Below are 22,530 nucleotides of genomic sequence, written 5' to 3'. Positions count from 1 at the left end.
GACTTTCTCTATCTAGAAAATATTTTATATTTCCCGACAAATTCAAATGGGGATTCATTGCCAATTTGCGTCACCTCATCTCTCATCACACTCGTTGGATTTTACGGTCTTTGGTTGTTTGTTCCCACCTCTTTTGACCCATCATCGTTAAGATTTCATTTTCTTTTCTTCTAGTGGTCTAATTATTGTTTTAGATTAATGATAATAAACAATAGTAATAATCATATAAAAATTCAATCAGTTATATTCCATCAACATAAATTTATTACTATATATTAATCCAATATTTAAAGTTGTTGAAAAAACTGATATCGTTACTTTGAAAGAAGTAACTAATAGTATTGTTAATTTAAATCACATATATTACTATAAAAAATAGCCTAAATACATTATATTAAATTAAAATAAATTGAGTAAAATCGTAAATGTTAACATGATAAAGGAACTAAAGATAAAATTATATTTACTTTATTGATTAGATTTCATCTGGTGTGATTGATGACTGAGATAATGATTAATATGGATATTTTTTGTATTAAAATAATAGAAGATGTCAATATATATATATATATATATATATATATATATATATATATATATTAGAAAAGAAACTAATTTGTTTAAGTTTAAGGTTGAAACTGTGTGATAGTTTTTATTTGTCCTTCTGTAAGATTTCTTAGATTTTGCATTTTTTGCATTTTTAGAATGGGTAAAAGTATGTGGATTATTTTGGTCAGTTATTTTGAGTAGTTCTTGAGGAAATTAATGATAATTATATCCGCAAGTTTAAAATTTTGAAGTCGATATTATAATTATTAAATCTAAAGTTTTATTTCGTCACACACACATATTTATAATATTAGGATTTAATTCCATAATGTAAAACTATTTAGTTTTACATAGATTTAGGATCATTGGATGAGTGAAAATATTATATATATATATATATATATATATATATATATATATATATATATATATATATGGTTAGGATCCACTTACATAATGTTAAACTATTTAGTTTTGCATAGATTTAGGAGCATTATATGAATGAAAATATATGGTTGAGATTAACTCATTATTTTTTCAGTGATTATCTTCTTATTTCCTACTGTTAATATCAGTCATATATTTTTATTCATCTAACGATCCTAAATCTGTGTAAAACTAATAGAGTTTTACATTATGTAACAGGATCCTATATATGTGTGTGTGTTTGTGTGTGGATTAGATCTACTTACATAATGGAAAAATCTTTAATTTTACACAGATTTAGGACCGCTAGATGAGAAAAAAATAGATGGTTGATATTGATTCCTTATCTTTTTCCTAATGAATATCTTCTCATAATCTAAGTCATCTATTTTTAATTATTCAACGACCATAAATTTATGTAAAACTAAAAAAAATTACATTGTGTAATATATATATATATTGATTTAACAACACTAACACTAAAATTACTAAGTCAAGTTTAAAATAAGAATACTAGATTATGATAGACTTATTCTGCCACCAAAAATAAAGGTAATCAAAAAATACGATTTGAATGTTAATGCGTTGGGTTAATATTTATAAAAAATAAGATCAAATGTTTATACAATTTTTTTTTATAAATTTGGTTTGAATTCAACTATTTTTTTAAATAATCAGAACTTTGACTTTCACACATTATTCTAACATACGAAAAATCAATCTTAATCAACCTAACAAAACCTTCACTTGCATTTACATGTATTTTTATATTTTAAAAACAAGGAAAAAAGTATACATTATATGATAACAGTAATATATCAATTTAAAGTCAATAACATAAGTCCAAAAAGTATTAAAATAAAAATATATAGATCATTTATTCTATCGCGACGGGCGCAAAATCTTATGTCGGATGAACAAACTTTTAAAGTTTTAAGAAGGGAAAACATATTATTAATTGAAAATACAAAAAATATATTTAAATATATACTAATTTAAAATTTTCAGGGACCGCTTTCTTTCCATCATTGATCTTAATTAACAGAATAAATGTCCTCTTCGGTCCATCTCTAATCGTAATCAACATAATAACTGCCCCTTCTGATCCATCCTGATCCTAATGAACATGATAACTGACTCTCTCTTCTGATGTGGTGGATATGGTCAATTATACAGCTGAGTTCTTGCAAATTCCAGCTGTTTGGCTTCTGAGATCATGAAATATGCAAAGGCGTGATTCATAGAATGTGGAAAATATAGCACTGTTTATTAGTCCTTGATAAACTTAAAACTGAAAAGATCAGAACAGCAAACCTAACGCTATTAAATATAAATAAAATAAAATAAAATTTATTATTATAATCAGAATATAAATTGTATATGAGGAGACAATATTATTATTATTTGTTTCACATGTAAAATATACATGATGAAATGAAAGCTTATGAAGTCGTGGATTTGAAACAGAGATAGAACCACGCAAGCAATGGATTAATTACGTAAGTGCTTACATTACACGTCTGTGGCAGCCAACTTGAAGATAGCCTTCGAAAGCCGAAAGCCTTGAGTAAATTGTTTTATAAAGCTGCATGTGTATTGCAGTTTGTAGGCGTGTTAAGGGCCGTGGTTTTTTTGCGTCTTTGCCTTTTAATGAGTCAAACACTCGTTTCATTTTCCCATCATTCAATTAGCAGCCCCTTTCGTCTTTCTTTCTTTTTCTTGTCTTATATGGGTTGTTACAAGTTCAAAAGAAATGTTCATAAATTAACCCCCAAAATTAGGAGAAATATGTATGTTTGAATGATGTTAGAACTTTGTTGGTGTGATAAAGATAATTGTGCCGGTTAATAGCGATTCAAACTTTCTAATTTGGATAGGGAGTTGCAGTCGATGATCGATCGATAATCAATCGACTGTTAATGATGAAGTTGCAAGATTAAGATCGTCTGAATTCTTTAAATGTAGAGAGTGAAGATAATTAGATTATTAGAATAAGATATATAAAAAAAAAACCCCCTTCTTCTTGTCCTATGAATTTTATATATTGATCCCTTGTATTTAATGGTGTCAGTCCTAGGATTATAACTATTGTCCATAGGCTGAAAGGTAGTTTAATGTAGCCGCTTGTTAAGAGATTTGGTCTTGTCAGTTTTTTAGGTCTGTCGGTTGTCTTATCAAAAGATGGTAGCGGGTTAGATGATTTAATTAGTTTCAGAATAATTAATATCGGAGCTCCGAGGTATAATAAACTTCGATTGTTAACTTTAACTCCTTTAGTTAACTTTGATTCTAATAGTTGACTTTGATTTTGATCTATTAACTTTAATTTTCTAAAATAAATTATTCAATATAATTCGTATTCTTAAATATCGATTAATCAAATATTCCTAATTTTATGAAGGTATTTAATTGATGTCAGGATGCATCAGTGAATATGATCGTAATGTTTCGGCCAAATTTGGATGTTACACTTAAACTCTCATAAAGAGCTCCTGATTTTTTTTTTAATTTTTTGTGTAAACCAGTGTACTACGTGCTCATAAGACATCATCTTTAGTAGGGATAAACATTTGGCTGAATAGATTTGTATCAAATAGAAAATTTTTAAGTTGGTCGAATTATTTGCGTTTATTTTATAAAAAAATTATTTGCATAAGTGAACCCTAAAGACTAGGCCTGTAAATGAACTGAACGTTCAACGAACCGTTCATGAACCGTGCGGCGGGAAGTTCGTTTATGTGCGTTTATTTATTAAATGAACGAACATGAACAAGATTTTGTGTTTGTTTAATTAAATGAACGAACATGAACATAGGTCTCGTTCGTTCATTTACGTTCGTGAACGTTCGGTTATGTTCATTCGGTTATGTTCGGTTATGTTCGTTTATGTTCATTCATTTATGTTTAACCCAATCTTCTTAAATCAATTTTAGTGACCAATTTGTAAGTATCTTAAAAATATTAATTAATATGATATTCTGATGACCAACTCCATAATTAACCCAATTTTATTTGGAGATTAAATCCAATATGTTAACCCGTGAGCTACCTCGCACCTATATTCATTTTCCCCCTTTTTTTCCCAAACCCTAATATTCACTGAAGAGTGGAGACGATCGCTGAAAGCTTCAAAATAAGTTATATTATAGTGCAATCTGAAGTTTACATGTCTTTTTTCATCTCTTTCTCTGTTTTATTTGGCTTAATAGTTGATATGTAAAGTTATTGTAGGTATCTTCACATCTAAAACTCAAGAAAACAGCATAATTCTTTCTAGAAATATATGGGAAGATAAATGTAACAATCGGAAGTATATGAGCATCAGTAAAGAGAAAAATATAATAGAATTTGCAAAAAAACAAAACAAAGGTTTCTATGCAATTTCTGAAAAAGAGTGTAATAGCAGAAGTAATGTGTTTTCCATGAAGAACCCATTAATAAGTAGAAAATACACTTTGACAATGAACTTTTGTTTTCATAAGTCTTGTGTGACCTTTAGTTGTGGAGTACACTTTAGGTACGATAAAATTTTGAATGGTGGTTTAGCGATAATATCAGTTACGATATGTAGCATCGAAAGGATTTCGGATCTATGTTTATTGTCTTGTAGTCCAATTTGTACCGTTCGAAATCTTCATACTGTTAAATTTTTTACTTTACCAACGGAAAAGACCATTATTAACAAACCTCACTAAAGTCTGACATTGATGTCACAAAACTTTTAGCCAACGAATTTATTAGAATAACATAAATTTGATTGATTTGCATTGTCGACTATTTTTCATGAAAGAACAATGAAAGGTAGGGTCTCTAACGTTTATATTCGTTTATGTTCGTGTTCGTTTATGTTCGTGTTCGTTTATGTTCGTGTTCGTTTATTAAATGAACGAATATGAACAAGTTATATTCCTTAATAAACGAACATGAACAAAAAAAATTTTGTTCGTTTATGTTCGTGTTCGTTTATGTTCGTTTATTTATTAAATGAACGAACATGAACATACCTCCGTTCGTGTGCGTTCGGTTCGTTTACAGGCATACTAAAGACAGGTTTGCATGTCTTGTGCACTCTTCAAAGATGTTAATACAAGATTTTTTTTTTAAAAAAAAAGGGATCTGATTTTCTGTTCTAAATTGTGACTGTGAAAAGAAATTGAGAATTCAATGAGGACTAATTAAATAAAAGAAAATAAGGAAAGGTAATTTAAATTATGAAATGATGTAGTTTCATTTCATGAAAGGTAAAAATAAAGTAAAAATAAAATCTAATATTCAAAATAACATTATTATGTTAATTGGTTTAACCGAGCTAATAATTATAAGTCGACTCAAATTCAAACGAACGAATATTAATTCGAGTTGATTTAAAAAAATTGAAACTCAATTTTTTAAATCGAATTTTACTCATCCTACATCTTAAATCATTTTTTATTACGTAAAGAGGTACCACATTTTCAAGGCAAATATCAAGATTCGAACTCCACCAATTAATGATCTCAGATCTTTTTATTCCCTTTCAAAGAAGATTAGTTATTTTGAATTCGAATAATTTGAATTTGTGATGAAATTTTGCTAAGCATGAACCAAGTGGGGTTTTCCCTCCCTCTTTTTGGTGCCAATATTGGATACATAATAATTCATATGAATATATAATGGATAGGTCTAAAAAAATCAGTATATATGGCATATTAATTTAATGTTAAATATTTCGAAAAGAAATCCTAAATTATTGCAGCTAAATGAGAATACACATTTAAATGTATAAATCTAATTCAAAATAGATATAAAATAAAATAAAAAGTAATTGCAGCACATAGATTGAACAGCTAGCCCATAAGTCTCATGCATGTGATTATGGTTGTTTTTTAATAAGATAAATTAAAAGAAAAAAATAGAGTTGTGATTCATATACGCAAGGTCAAAACGAATTTATAAAATTATAGGAGAGGCAAAAACAGATTATTGAATAAAAATATAAAAAATATATATATATTAATTTAATTTTTTTAAAGGGACAATTGTCCTCATCCGCGCTTTCCGTCTATCCCTAAGATTTGCAGCCAACTTCACGTTAGCTAAAACCAAAGTAAAGCCTTGTTTTAATCAAGTCTTTGCTTCTTCTTTTTTCATGAGTCAATGCCGGTTGCATTGCAACACAGACAAATACCGGTCCATCTTTCAATATTTTGGTTGTTTGAAGTTCAAATATGTTCATAAATAAACTCAAAATAATAATATAATATAATGATAATGATAATGATAATGATAATGATAATGATAATGATAATGATAATGCAAATATATATAGATAAATTCTAATTTTAAATACAATTATTTGTTATACTTTGGAAATGATAGAGATTTAGATTGACTTGTTCTGAAGTCAACCCACTAAGTTTGTGCCAAATGGCAATAAAAATTGAATGGTGTAAATGGGTCATCAATGCTTTGAACTTTATTTTGGAGTCTATAAATCAGATTTCAGCTTTTACAAAAAGTGAGTCCAATTGTCAAAGTAAACCACCTTTTATGTATAAGATGCGTGATTCGAAAGTAAACAAATCAAATAAATGATGAGATCGACCTACAATGTTTTTAATATTTAGTCGGGCAACAAGACAGCCCAAGCAATGGTCATCTTTCGATTAATAGACTTTTGTTCAAACTTTGTGCGCAACTCTTTGTTATTATTTAAATTATTTTCCTACACTTTTTATATAATATGGGATTTACATATAGTTACGAGTCAATTGATAATTAATTATCATAAAAATTGTTTTAAAAAAAATTTTATCGATAAAAATATTTTATATTGTTATATAATCTTTAGAATATTGATATATTAAGAAAAGATAGTAAATATGCATTTACTATATAACTCTTATTTTTTTGGATAATTAAAAATTTTATTACCCAAATGAGCAGTGATCTGCTACAAAACAAGCATCAATGGAAATCTAAAAAATCATGAATAACCTATTCGCAAAACAAATTATAGATTATTCAATACTCCAATTCTTACAAAGAATGATATTAATACTGTCGAGTCTATTGATGTTCCGGCCTCTTAGTTGTATTTCGACTATCTCCTTGATAGCTTTAAGAATTTCAACCACCGTTCTAGAGTTTCCTTTGAACAATCTTCTGTTGCGTTCCTCCCATAGAGAATAGAGGAATGCACACCATGCAAGTTTTAGGATAGTGATAAGTAGTGATTTACCTTTCCAAGAAAGGGAAGTCGATGCTAAAAAGTTGTTCCAGGACAAAGTAGTTGACCTTAAACCAGAGAGGTGCAAAATGGCCTTCCAAAGGGAAATCGCCAGTGGACATTGAAGGAACAGGTGGTCTCTTGTCTCCCGATCTTCATTGCACAGTACACATAAGCCATAGTTATAATGCCCATTTGATTAAGCCTATTCCGAGTGGGTAGTCTGTCCAAGATAGCCATCCAAGCAATCATGCTGTGTTTTGGAATGTGTAGAGGAAACCAGATTATTTTTTGCCAATTAACTTTGTCTCCCTTTACTCGAATCTCATCCCAGATGGCACGAGTCGTCGTTGCTCTTGTAGAAAGAACAGTTTATGCTTCTCTTTTAAGGTTTAGTAGTTTTCTAAAGCTCCAACTAGCATTAGTACCATCTTCTGTATGCCAGAAATCTTTATTTTTTAACACATAGGATTTCACCCAAGCAACCCACAGTGACCCATCTCCTGTTAGGATGTTTCTAATGAGTTGGATCATGCACGCTTTGTTCCATGCTTTTAGGTCTTTTAGGCCAAGCCCTCATTCAGATTTCGAATGACATATCGTTTTTCAACTTACTCTAGCTCCAGTGGCAGCCGTGTCAGAGCCTTTCCAGAGAAAGCGAGAACAAAGTTGCTGGATTCTGTTTATAATTGACTGTGGTAAAAGTAACTGACTGCACCAGTAGTTAGCTACACTAAATATAACTGCTCTGATAAGTTCGAGTCTACCTGCATAAGACAAGTGTATTCCAGTCCAGTGATGGAGCTTGGATTTGATTTTATCAATGAGAGCTACACAGTCCTTTTTGGAGAGTTTTCTCATAACTAGAGGGACCCCTAAGTATCTTACAGGCAAGCATCCATGTGTGAAACCTGTGATCTTGCGTATAGTCTCTATGTTAGTAATAGGGATACCAGCAGCATAAAATTCACATTTGGCCTTATTGAGATATAGTCCAGACATTTCGTAGAATTTATCTAGGACACTGATGACTCCTATAACAGATTCCACATTTCCTTTACAAAAGATAAGGAGATCATCCACAAACATTAAGTGAGTGAGACCAATCTTTTTGCATTTAGGATAGAAGCCAAACATACCTCGAGTGGCAGCTAAATTAAGAAGTCTCGAGAGTACATTCAATGAGAGGATAAATAAGAAAGGAGAAAGAGGGTCACCCTGCCTTATACCCCTAGTACCCTTGAAGTAGCCAATCAGACTGCTATTGAAAGAGATGGAGTATCGTGCTTGCGTGTAACAAGCTTCAATCCAAGTGATGAAAATCTTTGAAAGATCCAGAGCCTTTAAGATTGCAGAAATGAGGCCCCAATGGATAGTCGAAAGCCTTCCGTAGATCAATCTTCATACAACATCTTGGGGAAATAGATTTTCTTCTGTAGCCTTTGACTATTTCCTGAGCAAGGAGAGTGTTGTAAACAATGCTTCGTCCTTTTATGAAAGCAGACTGATTCAAAGTTATCATTTCTGGGAGCAGATTGGTCAACTTGTTGACTAAAATCTTGGTAATTGCCTTGTAGACAACAGAGCAACATGAAATTGGTCGGAAGTCTTGAATCTTACTTGGATTTGGTACTTTGGGTACCAATGCAATTATTGTAGCATTGAAGGTTGGCATCAGTTGAGTTTCTTGAAAGAAGTATCGAATCACATTCACCACATTGTCTTCAATCACATTACATCATTTTTTGAAAAAGTAAGGGGTGTAACCATCTGGGCCAGGAGCTTTATCATTACCTTGATTGAAAAATGTTGTTTTAATCTCCTCTGTGGAAACTGCCTTGACTAGATCAGATGAAGCTCCAATAGGTAATGTATAATGCAGGAGATCTTTAAGAAGAGTAAGGTCACAATTGGTTACAGCGGGATCCGTAGTGCCAATAAGGCTCTTGAAGTAGTTTATCACTTCAGAGGCCATATTATCAAAGGATTCAAGCCTTTTTCCTTGATCATCGACAAGCACTCTGATTGTATCCCGTTTCTTTTTGTCAACAATGATAGAGTGGAAAAATTTAGTGCATCTGTCTCCCTTATTTAACCATTGGGCTTTTGCCTTTTGTTTTAAGAACATAAGCTCAGCTTCTTCGAGAGATTTTAGTTCATTTTGTAGAGAAAGCTCATTCTCGAGTGCGTCATCTCCTTTTAAAGTTGATAATTGTTGCATTTCCAACTCTGTTTTCTTTTGCTAGACTCGGATTGAGATATCACTGTAACAATCTTTATTAATTCTCTTTAGGCCTTTGAGGCGTTTTAGTTTGGAAAAAAGGGCTTGCATAGGATTACCTTGAATAGTAGGTTGCCAAGAATGTTATACCTCATGCATGAAACTAGGATGAGGAGTCCAGAAATTGAAGAATTTGAACGGTTTGGGTCTGTTTGCTTCTACCTCTTTGTTGAGCGAAACTAAAGCCATACAATGGTCTGAAGGACCTGGAGCAAGGAATTCAACAAATGAATTGTGAAATTCTTTCACCCACAAGGAATTGACGAGTACCCTATCAAGCTTCCTTGCAATGAATGATTCTTGCTGTTTATTACTCCATGTAAACAATGGACTAAAAAATGATGGTCTTGTATAGCAAATTCTTGTGTGACTTCTTGGAAATCTTTCATTACGGGAGATGAAACAGGGTCAAGTAACTCATGTGCAGAGGTTTCATTCGACTTCAAAATGATGTTGAAGTCCCCTCCTATTATCCAGGGGAGATGGCCATACTTGATATCAATTTCACGCAGCTGGTGCCATAGTTGTCTGCGTGTAATACCGTCGTTGTTGCCATAAGCTATTGTGATAATCAGAGTGGCACCTTGGAAAGAACCTTTGACAGTAATGCTTTGAGCAGAAATATCGCATAATGAAAATTCCAAGTCTATTTTCAACAGAATCCAAATCCTCCCGTTTAGAGCATATTCATAATTTGTGCATACATTCCACTTTGCAAAATTAGTTTCCAGTAAACCCATTGATTTTTCCTCTTTTACTCGGGTCTCCAACAAACATAATACATCAACTTTGTTTTAGTAGGCTCTTTGTAGCACTTTGTCTTGTTTTAGAGGGCTATTTAGACCTCTAACATTCCAAAAGCTGATGTTGATATTCATTGAGAAGAAGAGGCCGAACCACCCTCTTTACTTTCTGCTGTTAAGCTCTTTGATTTATCTAAGTGGTATTTCTTATTCTTTTGAGTTCATTGAGCAAACTTGTAACTCTTAAAGCAGCAGTGCATACTTTTCTTGTCTGGTTCTCTGTGGCAGAAAATTCATCAATTGAATTGAGAATATCATATCTATTTTTTGAGCCTGCCAGAGAAGCTTTGGAGTTTTCTTTAACCAACTTGCCTCTTCTTTGTTTAGAATTTGAATGATTGTTAGTGTCCTGGCTATCATCATTTAGAACTGATTAATAAGGAGCAGTGTCCTCATTCTCGGTAGCAGAGTCGTCGGGGACTGCAAAATGAGTGGCCTCAGTTTCTTCAGCATTCGAAGCAGTGTAATTAGAGACTGTGTTTGCTGCAGCATAATCATTTGTAAGATCTGTGTAGAATGTTTCTTTGTTGTTTTCACCGGTGTTGTTGCTAGGCAGTTGTTTGATATTTGAGACAGCTTGTGTTGGTTCATGCGTAGCTTCTATTTTTCCTTCTGTCGAGGTTTCTGAGGTTATACGTGATGCTCCCTTTTTAATCCAAACCTGAGTTGTGTTCAGAGCAGAGGTTGAATTATCCAGGCAACCTTTATCGCTATGACCAAAAACCTTGCATTTTCTACAGCATGATGGTATCCAGGGAACATCAACAGCGATAGAAGTTGTTTGCCCGTCTTTAAGAACAACGTCTATTTATTTTGGGAGTTAGTCGTTGACCCCTATTTCAACATAAACTTTGGCATATTCCAGTCTTGATTTTGAAGCTGTAATGGATTCCATAGAGATAGGAACTCCTATTGCACTTGCTATATAGCTTAATCCAGTACGCGAGTATAGTTCCAGGGGAACGTTAAATAGTTTTACCCAAACTGGCATTTTCGATAAATCGAAGTTTAGTCTTTAAAGGTTTGGCTCCCATTTTCTGAGAATCAAAGGCTTGTTAAAGATGTGCCAAGGTCTGTTTTCTAAGACCCAGTCTCTAGCAGTTTCGGAATTAAAAGAAAAAATGAAGAGATTTCTTCCCGCTTTACTGACCTGAACTTATGAACCTTGCAGGGCGTTCTTCCATAAATTGGCAATGATTCTTTGCATTGAAACGAAATTTGGTGAAGCCCCAAGAAATTGCCCTACTAGGGAGAGTTTCCATTCTGAGATTCCAGCTTCGAAGACTTCAGATGGGGGATGAACTTTAGGGATCCCTTCATGATTTGCAGGGGGAAAAACTGTAGTTCTTGTACGGCTGAACTTCCAAACAGGTTTCTCCAGTCCATCGGAGGAAACGAACGATTGATCGCTTGATAAAAAGAAAAGTAGCAGAAGAGATTTGTTGATGGAAGGACGATCAGATCTCCAGCGATGCAACAAAATTTCCAGTTTCCATTAGCCTTGCTAACGTGCACCCAGAGAATATTGTTATCGTGCGCCATTTTCATCTTTAATGTCTGATTTTTCTCTATAACTCTTATATGTTGTCAATAAATCATAAACTATTATGTCGTTAATGGTGTTGATAGAAACAAGTTTATTTTGTAGATCGTAGGTAGTTTATCCTTTCTAATTTGAATGAAGAGTTGCTACCAGTGGAGACTTGATCATGAACCAATGGTGATCTGTGTGGGGAGAAGAGTGAATATAGTGGGATATAAGCAATGTAGATGTGACAGTTTGAAGTGAGAGAGTCCCCTCATCAAGTTTGTTTAATGGACTTTTATGTTGACCCTTTGATTGTTGGTGTCAGGCCTAGAGTCATCATGTTTTATTAGTAGGCTAGCATATATACATATATTTTTGTCAATTATCATATTTGGTTTTGTCAAAGGTCACGTTAAAGATTTCGAAGAACGATCCCGATGAAAGATGGTTCTAACAGTGTCTCCAAGGAAATTCTAGAGACTCTGTTCAGAGGGTGAAGTCTTCAAGGGTTTTTAATAGCAAAGATTTAGTAGTTTTCGAATGGTATTCTCCGAATATATAACACTTGTCTTTCCTTGATCGAGGGAGTGACATAAAGTGGCTTGATACGAGACTTATGATGGAAAATAAAACAACCATCTCTCAATTTTGTTAAATAGCGAAGGCATCTCAACGCTCTCATTCTTGGGATAGAGATAGCTCATTGTCCTTTTTAGAAGGGCTCGGTTGATAGATTGAATCATCTTTGCATTAACAAGGCATCTCAATGCTTATGCTCAAGCGGAGGACAATAGCCATGCGTTGGAAGATAAAAGATACATATGCATCTCAACGTCACATAATGACAATGGACAATTTTCTACTATCGAGACGGAGACAAGTCGACTCTCTTGATCAGAGAAGAGACCATCTAACATATTCCGGAGAAATTTAAATAACGAGAAGACATCAGGGTATAAGAGCATTTTAACTCTTGAGGAAGCGGAGAATAGTAATCCTTATTTAGTAAAGGAATTATTTCTCCGAAAAATATTTTCAAAGACATCTCCAAACTATAAAAGATGATTGATTTTTGATAAAATATTTTTCTTTTTATTTTGAACTGTTATTAACTTACCGAAGGTGGAATAAAACTCAAAATTGAAATATCATTATTATTATTGGGCTTGGTTTATTGAGGTGGTTGCATTTTGTGACGTGGGAAATAAGTTACCCCTGCTGCCATAAGTTTTGGAAGATAACATCGTTACACTATATTTTATTTGTACAATTAGAATTACAGTGCCTTTCTACTAATTAATCATGTGTCTGCAACTTGCTAAATTGACTTCCTCTTCTATTTTTATAAATATGTGTAGATGTTTATGTTATGCTACTGATTCTATTTTTCTATCTAGTGTGATTATTCAACGATTTAAATTAATTTCTTAAGATTTTATTTTTTTTTATAAAATTAAATTGTCGTATGATATCAGAAAATGAAAGATATCATTTTTAAAAAAAATAAAAAAATTGAAAATTTTATATAAATTAAACTTTTTAATAATTTTTAAACATTAAATTTGATTATTCAAATATATATAAATATAAAAAAATTCTATATTTAATTGATCATGGTTCTAATATAAAAAATAAATAACCAAATATAAGATCTGATTTATTCTTATCATTTGAGTCAACGCGTCATTGATTTTCAAATAATAAAGTTATTTTTAATAGTTAACATTTAGAAAATTTAAATAAAAAAACTAACTTTAAAATCTTATTAAATAATTATAAAAGTTTTATATTATAATTTGTTAATCCATATGTGAATGAAAAACAATTATAGAAAAAGTCATTCAATTAATATTCATGAGTAGAATGATAAATCATTTGTGTGCAAATTTAACAACATTGTGTTCAATTCTTGAATAATAATTTTTAATTATTTAATTTAATTATAATTTAATGCACAATCACAAATAATCAACTTTATTAAAAAAGAATTAAAAAGTCGATGATATTATGTTCAGTTTGCTCTTAACAAATTATTAACTCAAGCCTATATCACAACCAATTGTCAAATTGTCCATACAAAATCAATTAAGAAATATTTATGATTTTTTGGTTGTGAATATAGTTCACTGGTCAATTACATGGAATTAAGAAAGGTAAATATGACAAGGAAAATTGAATAATCAGTTAATGTACATGGTGAATTGAGTTTTGTCGATGCAAGGGAACTTTAGCCATTCATCCGAATGTGATCTAAGGATTCCCAATGCTTTATCTTTCAAATACGTTGCACAATCGACTTGGAGCAACATGCAAAGCTTTGTTACAGCTCCAACGTCCAACATTTCATGAACAACCAAACTACTGGCCGAGAATTTACATATCAACGAAAGGATCAGCACGGCTCGATCGTCGGCTGCCAGAGAAACTCTCATGATCCTCTTCGTGACGACGGCGATGCCGCCTTTGTGGTTGAGAAACTCCGCTCTCCCGTCGGCACAAGAACATAGATGGAAGAGTATTCCCAGAATGAGCTCAGTTGTTTTCCTTTCGGGCGAACCCAATTCAAGCTCGATAAGCGCAGAAACCGCTCCCGATTCAACCATCATTAGCCGATTTCTTCCCCAGGGACATGCGTCTAATAGAACATGGAGAGCTGAATTTATTCCTTGTTGACTGAACCTTTTTATGCCTTGCTTCAAAACTCCGACAACCGCCTCGAAGAAGTTAAGCTCTAGTCTTTCGAGTAGGACGGAGCTTGCTGTTTCAATGATGGTTTTCAATGCTGAAACCGCATGGGATTGAACCATAACTTGGGTTCTGAATCCAAATCCTAATACCCAAACCAATGATTTGATAATCAGAGCATTTTCTTTGGGGAGTAACTTAGCTTCGGTCGGGGGAATTCTAATTAAGGAAAGGACACTTAGGGCTTCTTCCAGGCCATTGATACAGTCTTCCTTGAAGCAATTTACAATGAACGATATCATAGCTTTAGACACCCCAGCTTCCACCATGCACTTCCTGTTTCTTTCATTCTTGGCCGCCAACAAATCCAATTCTTTCAAAGCTTTCGTCTTGGAATCGGGATGTTGAAGCTCCTTGATGAGTTTAAGGAAGTGGAGCTTATCAACGGAAGGTTTAGGGGTGGGGATCCGGTCAACACCGAACGAAGCATTCTCAGTGCACCAGGCTTGGATCAAGCGACGCAGCGTATGGTTAGGCGTTAAATCGGAGAGTGTAGGCAAAGGCTGCTGGGTGACCGGGCAGTTGGTGGTTTTGCCTTTGAGTAGCCATTGCTCGATGCTGTCTCGATCATATGTGATGCCGGTTATGGCGGTCACAGGGTCTTTCATGATCTGCAAAGATATGGGGCAGATGAAATACTTGGGAACTTCAATATCAATATCATCCATGAAAAGATATCCTTGGGGGGGGGAAAAGAAACAATGGTAATGTAGGAGATAGGAGGTGGGAATTTGAAGTATGAGATGGGGAGAATTTAGAGTGGTAAAAGAAAGCGGCTGAATTTATTGAGGAAAATGGAAAGAAAAAGAGGGGATTTGATTGGTCGTCTCTTACTGGTCATTCATTGTATTCTCTCAAATCATGTCTCCTCCCATTTATTTCATTCTAAGGATACAGTTGATTGGTCAAAGGCATAAGCGTTGACGTACATCAAATAGGGTGGACCTGTGAAACTGAATACATTTGTTTAACTAAAAAATTACTCACTATAATTATAAAAGATCTATACAAATGTGTTATTTTTTTAATGTTGATGTAGAATTAATTTATAGTAACATGTTAATATCATCTTTAATTTTTTTAAAGCAAATGGTTAAAATATAACTAAAACATAATGTTAAGTTTGATTTTGAAAAGAAATAATAATTGGCGACCAAGATAGAAATTAAGTAATAAGTGGATGACTAAATAAATAGTTTACCCAAATATTAAATTACTTTTATTAAAGAAAACCAAATAACTTTAAAAATGAAACTCCAACCAAAAGTTATATCATTATAAAATCATATTAAAAAAAATAAGCGTAAAGTACTCAAATGATCTCCTGACTATAAGATACTATTTTATTGAGTCTCATGACTATTAAAGGTTATAAAATGATCCATCGAACATTGTTTTGTAGAGTCCATCGACTATTAAAAGTTATAAAATAGTCACATGACTATTCATATATTCCAAATTGGTTCTTTTTCGTTAAAAAATTGACGATTGTATGAGTTGTATATTAATCTACTGATTGAGATATAATAAAATTATATTTTAATTATATTTACTGACACCGTCGTTGCTTTCAAACATTGTTTTGATGTTATAATATTTTAAGAACTGGTTCAACGACATAAAATAAACAGAGAATTGATCTATAAAATACAACTCAAATAATTTTGATATCAAAATTTTATTATATCTCAGTAAACATGTTTACGTCTTGCTTAGACGACCGTCAAATTTTTAATAGAAAATGACAAGTTTGGAACATATGAATAGTCAGGTGATTATTTTGTAACTTTTGATAATCAGAGACTGACTTATAATCAAAAATCATTTTATAACTTTCAATAGTTATGTAACCTAACAAAATAATATTCTATAGTGACTATTTATATACTTTATTCTAAAAATAATAAACCTAAAAATTAAACAAATATAATTCCTAAATTTCAAATCCTAATTTCCTCAGTAAAACAAACTATTCCCTCACCTTCTCGACGCAGTCGCCATCACCGGTCGGTTCTGACTCGCCAAAAGGACCGATTGCTATCGGTTCTTACCATTGAAGCGGCACGAATCAGGAAGCTCGTTGCTCGCCTCTGACCTTCAAACCGGTAATTTTTTTCTCTATCAGTCTCTCTCTTTAATGATTTAGTAGGAGGTGATCTGCATTTGTTTTGTTTCCTGTTTACTTGTTTTTGGCGATTTGTCAGAAACCAGTATATGTATTGTTTCATAAAATATTTGTTGATTAGTCACAGACCGGATATTTATCGGTGCAGCCTAACACTTTTTTTCCTACCAAATATTTGTTGTTTGCTACAGGAGCATACTAAAATGAGCATTTACGAAAGTAGAAACTGTAATGAGTTGAATGCAGCCTAAGTATTAATAATTTATATTTTGAGAAAACATTTATGAATATGCGCTTGATTACATACAGCGAGTGTTGAGACTGTGTTCAATCTTAATAACTTTTATACTTGGAACTAAATTTCGTGTATATCCGCATGATTGCATGAAAACGATTGTTTACATTTAGAATTGAATATTTGTGCTTTCATTGTCATTGTTCATGCACCGATTCTACTCATTTTGTTTGTTTATATGAAAAATGAAATGGCTATTTGAACATGTTTTTTACTCTGCACACAAAGAGGGACTGGCAAACACCACACAGCATCCCAAACACAAACCCTTTCTCATTCTGAATTTACATGTGTAACTGCCTCCGTTCTGCTGACACAAAAACGAACCTTTTCGTTTCGTTTTGATAATCACCGTAGTCCTTTAAACGTAAGAATTTCATGATCTAGATAAATGTGATTTGGGGCTTTAAGAAGTATTGTTAGTCCGATCTGTCGGACTATCCTATCCCAGGCCTCCCCTGCTTCTGGAACTATATTAAGTCACCCCTCTCTGCTGTGCCATAAACCCTGTGTTAACTCCTTTTTGGGGTAGTTCAATTTACTGCCAATCTCCATGGATCTTGACGTCAAACCATTTGCATAGCTTAACCGATACTCGTTTCCCAAAGAGAAAGCCTCAAGACAAGCCACACAGGAAAAGAGCCAGCTTGAAACCCCCAAATACTTCACTAAACATCTCTTCGTTTAGTTTTCGAATTTTTGTATGTTTATCTTTTCAGGATTTATATTTAAGCTTTTGCTCCTAATCAGTAGGGTTTTAGAAAGCATTTTGTTTTCCCTTTAAATATGTTAATTTGACAAAAGAAAATACCCGAAGTTATTGGTGAGTGAATGGGCGAGAAGGTACGGGAAATGCTAATGATTTTAAGAATGCAGGGCCATATGCGTGGGTGAAGCATACTCCAGTGGAGACTATTCTTCCAAATAATCCGAACCAAGGGAGTTTCAAAACAAGGAACGAGAAAAAGAGAATGAGGCTGAGCCGCTCGTTTAAATTGGTTTGTTTTCGATAAACCACATTGAAAAAGTTTTACTGATTTCAGATTCACATAGCAATTATCAAGTTTGTGATATGTTTGATTTTTATGGAGTTGTACGAACGGCAAGGAATGAAGTTCCTTTTATGCATTATCAATCATTTTGCCTCAAGTTGCATCCAATTCTCCAATATCCATTTTATTATGATAAAGATACAAACTGCATGACAAATATATTTAGAAGAGATTATGATGGTATATATTTGACCAATGTTGTTTGTAAGTTACATTTTAGTTAGTCAATAGGGGTTTTGGGATGTGAAATGAAGGCATGTTAATGTTTTTCCAATAGATCATGTCCCCATTTTCGGAGTCATCGAGAGCAGGTTCGTTCTTATACTTTCTATAGTTTTCACCATAGCCTAAGGTAAACATTCTGGCTTATGCCGAATAATGTGTATGGATGAACCAATTTATCTCATAACTGTGGTTAATATCTTGTTCATTTCATGTAAAAACCAACATTCAAGTGCGATTATTTTATTGAAATCCGTCTTCAGTTGGTAATTCATGATTTCATATTATGCCTTTAACATTGCTTCCTGACGGCTGCTTCACAATGCAAAGGACGTGAAATATGATATATTTAACGTCTATCCATTGGATTCTGCAGGCAGAGGCAAAGAAGAGGAAAGCTCAATTGCTGGAAGCTAATAGGAAGAAGAAAAAGGCCATGGCTTGAAATTTAACTTGCGTATACACTTTTATCTTCTGATGCTATGCTCTGATCATGAGACTGCGCAACTTATTGCCATTTAGACATCTGATGTTGGTTTCTCTAGTTTTGCAATTTGTCATTTGATAGACTGGAAACTTGCATGTTTTGTGTAGGGTTGGAAGATGGATAAAATTCCAGTCGAGAAAATGTTTCATTTCATCACGTTTGAGGCTTGTTGAGGCTCCATTCCATCACCATTTGTCTGTAAGGCCGGGTCGAGGAAACTGAATTGGCTTTCCGTCGTAGTCTGTTATGCCAATTCAGTATGATACTAGCAGCCAAGTTTTAGTTTTGTTTAATTACTGCTTTCTTAACCCTAATAGAAATATTTAGCTTTCTTTTTAATGAGTTCTTTTTAACTAGAGTTTTCATCAACTTCTGTTTTGTCAGCCTCGGAATCTGCCCATCTGTTATAACTAAACACAAAAAAGTAACAATGATCACATCAATCAGTAGAAAATATTTCTGAAATCTCCTTTTCAATATACACCAATATATAATATTTCATAAAGTCATCTTCCATTCGACTATGAAAGTTTATTTTCAAAATTTTCATTGTTGAAAAAGCTCACTCTGATGTAACGACAAATGCAGAAAGAGTCAATGTTAGGCGTAGTGGCCTGTCAACTCTGGCTTCTGTTTCCTGCATAAATTTAGCTACTACAATGGGTACCTATTACAACCCCTTTATTTTTATTAAGCATTAATAAAAAAAAAACCATCATACGCGTTGAATAACACCCAAATTGATGTACTTGTATACCCAAGTAACTAATTTATGATACCAATCCCCAAAACTTACAAAATTTATATACAATCCTCAAAATATATGCCTGACATCCTAATCTGGCTAAGGACTCAAATATTGCTATCAGAAGTATAAAATCTATACTAAAGCTGAATTTTCTTCTTTCTTTAAACCATACATTTTCCTCGTTCCCTGAATGACAGCCTGAAACCCTTCTTCCCCTGTAAGTTCTTCAATCTGAATTTGAATCATATTCATCAGGCAACAAAGTCGGGTAACAATTGCGCGGCAAACCTTTTTGGGTTCTCGTATGCAGCAGAAGAGTGAGGTGTGGAAGGGTTTATGGCACCAAACTCATTTGGTTCACCAATATCGAGCCTCCTCCCCATTTGCAGGCTTTGGTTGGGGAGAAAAGTTTGGTGAGTTGCGGACAATGAGAGGTTTTCACAGTGGGGAAGACCAAGAGTGAGTGAAACACCGTTACCAGGGAACCTGGGAGTGAACTGTTCTGTATCGAACTTCGCCATTTCTCCGATAGGATATTGGCCGAAACCTCCCATGAAACACGTATTAGTCCCCATAAATGAGTAGCCCTCTTTGCCAAACTTGATGGAAACCTCGTCGTTTGCCTCTCTTTGCTTGATGTCCATGTTTATTGATGGCACACTAGCTGGGGACTGCAATAGCGCTTCGGTGCTCCTTTGTTTCTTGGGACTTCCTTGGGTGATCCCTTCCAATTCGGATGAGCCAATGAAGGAAAACCCTGACTGGTTTTGTGCATTTCCTTCAAGAAGAGCCATGGAGGAACTTTTAGCCTGGTTCTCTGCTGGTGCTGGACTTTTCTCTGGGACAGTGGATTTGGATGCTGAATCTTCGTTATTCTGTTCTTGCCCCTTGATTTCCTCCAAGTACATCTCTTCAACCATTGGCTTCCAAAGCCGGACTCGAGCATTTATGAACCAATTAGACACCTAAGTTACCACAAAAACATCACCCTTTTAGACATGCCACAATTGTCAATTGGGACAACTCAACAACATGGAATTTAGCCTGACCTGGCTCCTGGTAAGCCCTGTTTGTTTAGCTAGCATGTGTTTGTCTGAGTCTTTAGGATACCTAAAAGGCAAACAAAGAAAATGGGATGCCATTGTTGAAGGAATATCAGTGATGGGAATTGTTGAGAATACTTACGGGTGGAGAAAGTGTTCAAAGAGCCAAGCTCGGAGAACAGAAACTGATCTTTCTGGTAATCCTCTTTGAGGTCTCCAAGCATTGTGTTGGATCATCCCCAGCTGCTGAAGTGCTCTTTGTTGTCGAAGCTGATGATCCACGAACTTGAGCCTCGATCCCTCTGTCTTCCCTCCAAGGCAATCGTCTTCACCTAAGCTCTTGTTTACTCCTCGAATTTGAACTATTATTGCGTCTTTCAAACATCGAAACTGCTTTGAGATGGTCTTTAATGCCAGATCTGTATATGTTTTCGCAGACCCAATTCCAGCTGCTAGCTCAAATGAGGAAATCACAATCTGCATTTGGTGATGGTATTGCCTGTACCTTTGCTCCACCTGGGAAACAATTGAAACTTTAGACTCTGGTGGGTAAGTTTGGTTCATATATTGTATAAAATAAATTTCATGAAATCTAAAGGGGATATCATCAGACTTCAAAATAACTTTTATCCCACTTCTTTCCACGATTCTCTGCGTTACTATTATTATTTAGAACAAATTTTCCTTGGAAAACACTACTTTCCCAAGAAAACAAACTTGTCTTCTTATATGCTTTCACTTTCAAAAACAAAATTCAAAACCAAACCAAACCCACCAATACATATATAATAATAGACATATGATTGTGATGTAGCCTGTAAAATTATATATTTGTATATTATAATACATATAATTTCCAAACCTCATCAAGCATGCTAATTAGCTTTGCTTTCTTCATCTGAATTTCTTGTCTCTCAGCCGTGCTCAGCTCCGCACCGCGCTTCCCACCTGCAGAGTCATCTTCGGCCACCGCCGATGATTCTCCGGTTGCCTTACTGCTATTGCTATTAGTTCCACTAGAACCCTTTTTAGACATTTCACTCTTTGTAATCCCACTATTGTTAACATTAACAACCTCGTCAAGAAGCTCTTGAGCATCCTTCAAATATTTAGAGCTCGACAGGACACTTTGTATACCTGAAACACCGTTGGTCACCGCCGAAACTGAAGCAGCTGAAACCCGCATGTCCTCACCCAAAACTTCTTGACCCTGTGATCCGTAACCCGGTTGCTGTTGGGAAGAAAGGGTCAAAGACAGTCCCTGCTGAGCGCGTCGGGTGTCACGTTCCGGTCCAGAAGGGTCGATAGGGTTGTACAAGTTGTAATGGACGCGCTGTAGGAGGCCATGCAAGGGGGACACCGCGTCTTGGCTGGCACCGGTGGTGGTAGGTAGAGGGATGCCGACGAATTGCTGAGCGTGGGAAGATGGAGCGTTAGGAGAGAGGGAGTTTAGGAAAACCAGGTTGTTTGACGGCTGCGGAGGGGTGTCGGAGTACTGAACATAGGCAGGGTTCATAAGTACGAGGGTCTGAAGATCATCGGCTGTTTGGATTTCGGGGTTCCCATGAAAGTACGTCGCCATCGGATATATATATATATATATATATATATATTTGTGAACAATTCTGCAAAGATCTAAGGGTATTCTCTGTGTTTTCGCTTCACTGAAAAGAAAAAGAAAGAGCAAGTATCAGCAGCTCCATAGTCGGATAGGGTAAAAGAAAATCCATCCATAATTGAGATCAAACAAACTATACAAAACACCAAAAGCTTACACGTGAATCAACCCATTAGAGAAAAGGGATATTGAAGAGAGGCAGTTTCTACTTTCTGAAAAGGGATACACATGGTGTTGGGATCGTCAAGTGAATCCTGGAAAAATCAGAAGAAAGAAATGGAGTGATCTGATAAACCCCACAAAGTTAAAATACAAGTGATTTTGATTGAAAACAAGCCATGTTACTTGTATCACTAGTTCTTCATTTTTATTCTTGAGTGGGAGGAGGAGAGGAGGAAGA

The 22,530-nt window shown here is 34.2% G+C and overlaps 2 protein-coding genes and 1 long non-coding RNA gene across 3 annotated transcripts; 1 reads left to right on the top strand and 2 right to left on the bottom strand.

Annotated features, from left to right (window-relative positions):
• Positions 1-226: 226 nt before the first annotated feature.
• Positions 227-19,552, top strand: LOC120146616. The gene is made up of 3 exons (XR_005518241.1): positions 227-240; positions 7,975-7,978; positions 19,417-19,552. It is a non-coding gene; the product is annotated as an uncharacterized LOC120146616 (long non-coding RNA).
• On the bottom strand, positions 13,932-15,257 carry LOC120146615 (E3 ubiquitin-protein ligase PUB24-like). The gene has a single exon (XM_039160130.1). The coding sequence runs from the start codon at positions 15,206-15,208 to the stop codon at positions 13,976-13,978; it is 1,233 nt and encodes a 410-aa protein (XP_039016061.1). The 5' UTR covers positions 15,209-15,257; the 3' UTR covers positions 13,932-13,975.
• On the bottom strand, positions 19,453-22,205 carry LOC120146614 (BEL1-like homeodomain protein 1). Its single transcript, XM_039160129.1, has 4 exons — positions 21,375-22,205; positions 20,655-21,028; positions 20,519-20,579; positions 19,453-20,434 (listed from the first exon to the last, which is right to left on the bottom strand). The coding sequence occupies exons 1-4, from the start codon at positions 22,092-22,094 to the stop codon at positions 19,721-19,723; spliced, it is 1,869 nt and encodes a 622-aa protein (XP_039016060.1). The 5' UTR covers positions 22,095-22,205; the 3' UTR covers positions 19,453-19,720.
• Between the last annotated feature and the right edge of the window lie 325 nt (positions 22,206-22,530).

This window comes from Hibiscus syriacus, unplaced genomic scaffold (assembly GCF_006381635.1).
Source record: "Hibiscus syriacus cultivar Baekdansim isolate YM2019G1 unplaced genomic scaffold, ASM638163v2 tig00110930_pilon, whole genome shotgun sequence".
Taxonomy (NCBI): domain Eukaryota; kingdom Viridiplantae; phylum Streptophyta; class Magnoliopsida; order Malvales; family Malvaceae; genus Hibiscus; species Hibiscus syriacus.
This window is presented reverse-complemented; position numbering and strand designations above follow the sequence as displayed.

What these genes read in the sequence shown, in the direction of transcription:
- LOC120146615 (XM_039160130.1), bottom strand. Translation starts at nt 15,208, where the DNA reads ATGGATGATATTGATATTGAAGTTCCCAAGTATTTCATCTGCCCCATA.
- LOC120146614 (XM_039160129.1), bottom strand. Translation starts at nt 22,094, where the DNA reads ATGGCGACGTACTTTCATGGGAACCCCGAAATCCAAACAGCCGATGAT. An exon ending in TAATTAGCATGCTTGATGAG is followed by an intron (nt 21,029 to 21,374) that starts GTTTGGAAATTA and finishes ATTGTTTCCCAG; the next exon opens with GTGGAGCAAAGGTACAGGCA. An exon ending in CAGGGCTTACCAGGAGCCAG is followed by an intron (nt 20,435 to 20,518) that starts GTCAGGCTAAAT and finishes GTGGTAACTTAG; the next exon opens with GTGTCTAATTGGTTCATAAA.